The sequence below is a fragment of the Corvus brachyrhynchos genome, unplaced genomic scaffold, assembly GCF_000691975.1.
Source record: "Corvus brachyrhynchos isolate BGI_N302 unplaced genomic scaffold, ASM69197v1 scaffold59, whole genome shotgun sequence".
Classification (NCBI taxonomy): domain Eukaryota; kingdom Metazoa; phylum Chordata; class Aves; order Passeriformes; family Corvidae; genus Corvus; species Corvus brachyrhynchos.
In genome coordinates this window covers 6,022,081-6,026,145 of record NW_008246054.1, presented here as the reverse complement: position 1 = coordinate 6,026,145, position 4,065 = coordinate 6,022,081, and the positions used below count along the sequence as shown (strand labels likewise).

Here is a 4,065-nt window from a genome sequence, read left to right as displayed (position 1 = left end):
AGTGACTCCTCTGGCTGCTCCCAGCGCTGCTCGTAGTAGACGTTCAGGACACAGCTGGCATTGAGCCCACTCCTAATTGCCCAGGGAACCAGCTCGGTGGCCAGGACCTGCAACTTTCTGGAAAAAATGATACAGGTGGTGGCAGTTTTGATATCCACATTTTGTTAATTTCCTTCTCCAAGTCCCCATTGTATGCTGATGCCAAGCCCATGTGTCTCATGTATCCCTCTAACTTTCTAGCATCCCCTCTGCTTAACTCACTGAAACTGAGGCACAGAAGATGGTGGGCCAGAAAGGTTACAGTCAGCACCAACCCAAGACCAGAACTCAGGTTCTGCAACAGCTGGGCCACCGAAACAGACGTGCTGAAGCAGGGAACAGCTATCAGTGTAGTGAGGGTCCTGCTGGCCCTCAACACATGCCCATCCAAGGCTTGGAAATTGCTCCTGCCTGGCACAGGGGAGCTGGTGTTGAATGCAGATTAAGCATCAGGTTCTGCTTCAGTGACAAGGCAAAGCTGTCACCGCTTCCTTGGGATGTGGGGACAGCAGTAGGCTCACAGAGGGATCTGTGACTGCCTCCCCACTGCAAACCAGCAGTGTCCCCTCTTTGTCCCCAGCGGACATGGGAAAGCACCACATAGGCTGGGTACACCCAGGGCACAGACTGGGCACCTACCGCGTGCTGAGCCGGATGGGGCCGAACGCTGCTCCCAGGACACACATGGGCAGCCCTGTCTGGACGGCTTCGAACCATTTCACCACGACCTCACCTGGGAGGGAGCAGGGAGGCCATGAGCAGGCACAGCACCTGCATCAAGGGCCAGCCAGGGCTGCGTAGCTCCTCAACACAGGCTGCACATCTGCCCTTCCCAAGGATGGCTACCTGGGAATGCTTCCTAAAGTCTGGCCATGGCCTCATCCTGTGCCAGGATGGCCCTTGTCACACACCACCCAGCCCAGAGGGATGGCACCCCACAAGCCCTGGGAGCTCGGGGAACACATTCCAGGCAGTCCAACTCCCTGCAGACCTCGGCAATGTGGTGCCAAGGCCCGATGCTCCATGTGGCTCTCCTGGTCTCCCAGCACAGGACGGGCCTTTTACAAAACTGCCTGGGCTCAGGCAAAGCCTGCACAGGAGACCTGTCATGCTGGTTCCCACACGTACCAGCAAGGCTGCGCTTGTGACTTGCTATTGAGTCAGACACAAAATGAGGGCAAAGGACACAGAGACATGCAGATAAGGAGCAACCAGGAATTCCCTTCTGCCTTCACACAGAGCTTTCAAAACATCCCTCCCGCCATGCCACCCTCCCTGCCAGGCAGAAACCACCCATCCAGTGGCTGCCTGTGCCCAAGACTTGGGCAGAGCATCTCCCAGCAAGGGAAAGGTGACATCTCATGGCCTCTCAGTCACCACAGAGCCAGTGATGTAGGATAGCGATAATGCAAAATCCCCACACAGTGACCTGGGGTAAGGATCAAGGAGTCCAGCTGGCCCAGTCTGCTCCATTTCTGGGACAGGCAGCCGAGCACAGTCGGTGGGTTTGGCAGTGCAGCCCCCTACGCCCGCTGCTGCTCACCCAGCATGTTGGTTGGCATGCCCAGGAGGGTGTGCATCAGGTCATGGACTTCCCGGTACCGCTGGATCACGTATGCCAGCTCTTCATCATCAACAAACTTGGGTGGCATCCGGGTGTCTGGAGAAACCTTCTGCAAGTCCAAAGCAGTCCAATTCAACTCCATGGCTCCAATCTCACCTGTGCTCCCAGCACAGGGATCAGCCACAGAAATCTACACCCCGTAAAACCCCACACTCACATTGTCCTCCAAGAACCGGGCGTACTCCCGGCCCAGAGAGCCATCCGGCAGCCCCTGCAGCCTGGCCATGTCCAGAGTGGAGAGACGGATGCGAGGCCGTTCCCTGGAAGCAAAACACAGGTCAGTGAGACTCCAGGTGAAAACCACAGCAGCAGGTCCTGGAGAAAAGGAGCCCTTGGAAACCCCCACCCCTGCCTCTGGCCTTCCTTGTTATTTTCCCTGACTGCTCACTGCAGGGACAGCACCGTCTGTACTTCTGTTGCTGAGGCTGGGACACAAATTGCTTGAAGGATCTACCTGAAGCCTTGGCAATAAAAGGGCCTTTATCTTGTGCCCTTGTAACAACTCTAGTGGGAAAAACACTGGTGTGCTCTGCACCGAAACACTCCTGCTGTGTGGGCTGCCAACCTGGCACAGCCCCCAGCAACAGCCAGCCCTGCAGAGCAGAGATCTTTAGTGCCCTTGCAAAGCAGCCAGAGCTTCAAAGGAACAACCCCAAAGAAGAGAAGGAATTTTTTCTAAACACAGATTTAATTTCAATCCTGCTCAGGCCTTCACCACTAGCCACATGGCAGCCACACAGGAAAAGGTCTCCTCTACAAGTTGTTGGCAAACAGGTGCCTCACAGCCTTGGAAGTAAACAAAAGCCTTTTTATTTCCATTCACAGGATAAACTCTTCCCATGATAAAAGCCCTGCAGTGGATCCAGGAGCTGCTCAGCTCCTAGAATGGAGATGCCAGGGAGATAAGCAGGACTGGCACCAGTTTCACACTAGCTGCAGATATTTCCTTGTGTATTTGTTGTCGAAGGGACCTCAGTAGCTTGGAGGATAAAAACAAAAAAGACTTGTGTGCCCAATTCAGACCCCTGCAATACCACAGGGCAAGGAGCAGATGGGTATGCCACTTCCCAGCCTTCTCCCTGGGCAGTTCTGCTGGGTTTCAGCCCCATCCTAGTGCTCTGCATGTTTTACCAAGTCACCTTCCAGAGCCAGAATGAGGCTGGTCTGCACAAACGTATGGCAAAAGGCAGCTTTTCTCAAGCTCCTACATGACACAAGCAGCAGGTGGGACACATGACAGGGAACAGGGGGAAGGCAAGCAGATATACAATGAGAGCTTGGTTAATAAGAGAAATCCCTCCTGGTCCACAGCCTTGCTGCACTCAACAAGTCCTGGCAGACATGGAAGCAGAAGCGATGGAGTCTTAAAAAAGAAAACAAGAGAAGTGGCCTCATTTCAGCATAAGCCAGGAAAGAAAATATGGAAGTGTGTAAAGAGGAGGCAGACCAGCAGAGACAAAGTCTCAATGCAAGAGACCAGTAGCAGGCACAGGGAAGAAATCCATGGATGTAGTGGGTTCTCATTGCTGCTCAGCATCCACATCCATGGATTTCTCCCCTGTGCCTGATGCTGCATCTTGTGGTGTTGGCAGCTGCCAGTTCCAGCAGTGAAGCAGAACAGACAGGCAGCAGTGCCTGCCCTTAGATGTGTCACAGGGCTCCTGTGAACTTTAAAAATAAAGTGAAATAAACAGCCTGGAGGGTTAGAGCTAACAAAACACTTGTGCTGCTTCCAAGCTCTCCCTTCACAGGGCTCAAGGAACCTGCTTGGCCTCGTGTCTGCCTCCCCACCACAAACCACGCAGCGAGGGTGGGAGGGATGAGGAGGGACGCACTGGAGGATGTGGTAACCTTCAGGGTGGTTTTTCATCTTGTCTCGCAGGTTTGGCAGGGCCAGGCAGCCTGTGGTCTCCCCAAGGACTGCCACCATGTCTGAAAGAGAGACCAGAGAGTGATCCAGGAGCTGTTTTTGCAACAGACAGCTATTCTTGGTTGGCAGGTGAGGAAACAGGGCAATGAACCCATTGACCCAGGAGCAGGCAGGAAGCCTGTGGCAAACTGGGGACCCCATAAACCACAGATATTCACCTTCAGGGCTACTCTGCCCCGGTGTCACCCACATGACCCTTCCTGGGAATGGGATGGAGGAGCAGGCATGAGGCCTGGGGGACTCTGGAGAAATAGACCCGTCTGGGGGGGCATCACAAGGGGTCACACTGGGGTGTGTTTGGGTTTCCTCACTCCCTCTCTTTCACAGCCTCCTGCCCTGGGTCAGTTCTCAGCCCTGCGCCTGCTCCATAACTAAAGGTGTTACACAACAAAGGCAGAAATAAACTCTCCTATGAAGCTTCCAGGAGGCAGGGAGCGAGATTTGCCAGACGCGGGTGGCAGGCGCTCCCCTC

At 54.4% G+C, this 4,065-nt stretch overlaps 1 protein-coding gene across 2 annotated transcripts in view; it reads right to left on the bottom strand.

Moving 5' to 3' along the window:
• Positions 1 to 4,059, bottom strand: part of COQ4 (coenzyme Q4) — a 5,678-nt gene extending 1,619 nt beyond the window's left edge. The window contains exons 1-5 of one of the 2 annotated variants that reach the window (XM_017745658.1): positions 3,499 to 4,059; positions 1,821 to 1,923; positions 1,583 to 1,712; positions 679 to 772; positions 13 to 117 (exon numbers count right to left, since the gene is read on the bottom strand). In XM_017745658.1, the coding sequence (XP_017601147.1) occupies positions 13 to 117; positions 679 to 772; positions 1,583 to 1,712; positions 1,821 to 1,923; positions 3,499 to 3,785 (719 nt within the window). In that variant the 5' untranslated portion in view covers positions 3,786 to 4,059. The remainder of the gene's footprint in view (positions 1 to 12; positions 118 to 678; positions 773 to 1,582; positions 1,713 to 1,820; positions 1,924 to 3,498) is intronic. The other variant, XM_017745657.1, reaches the window with a different exon arrangement.
• Between the last annotated feature and the right edge of the window lie 6 nt (positions 4,060 to 4,065).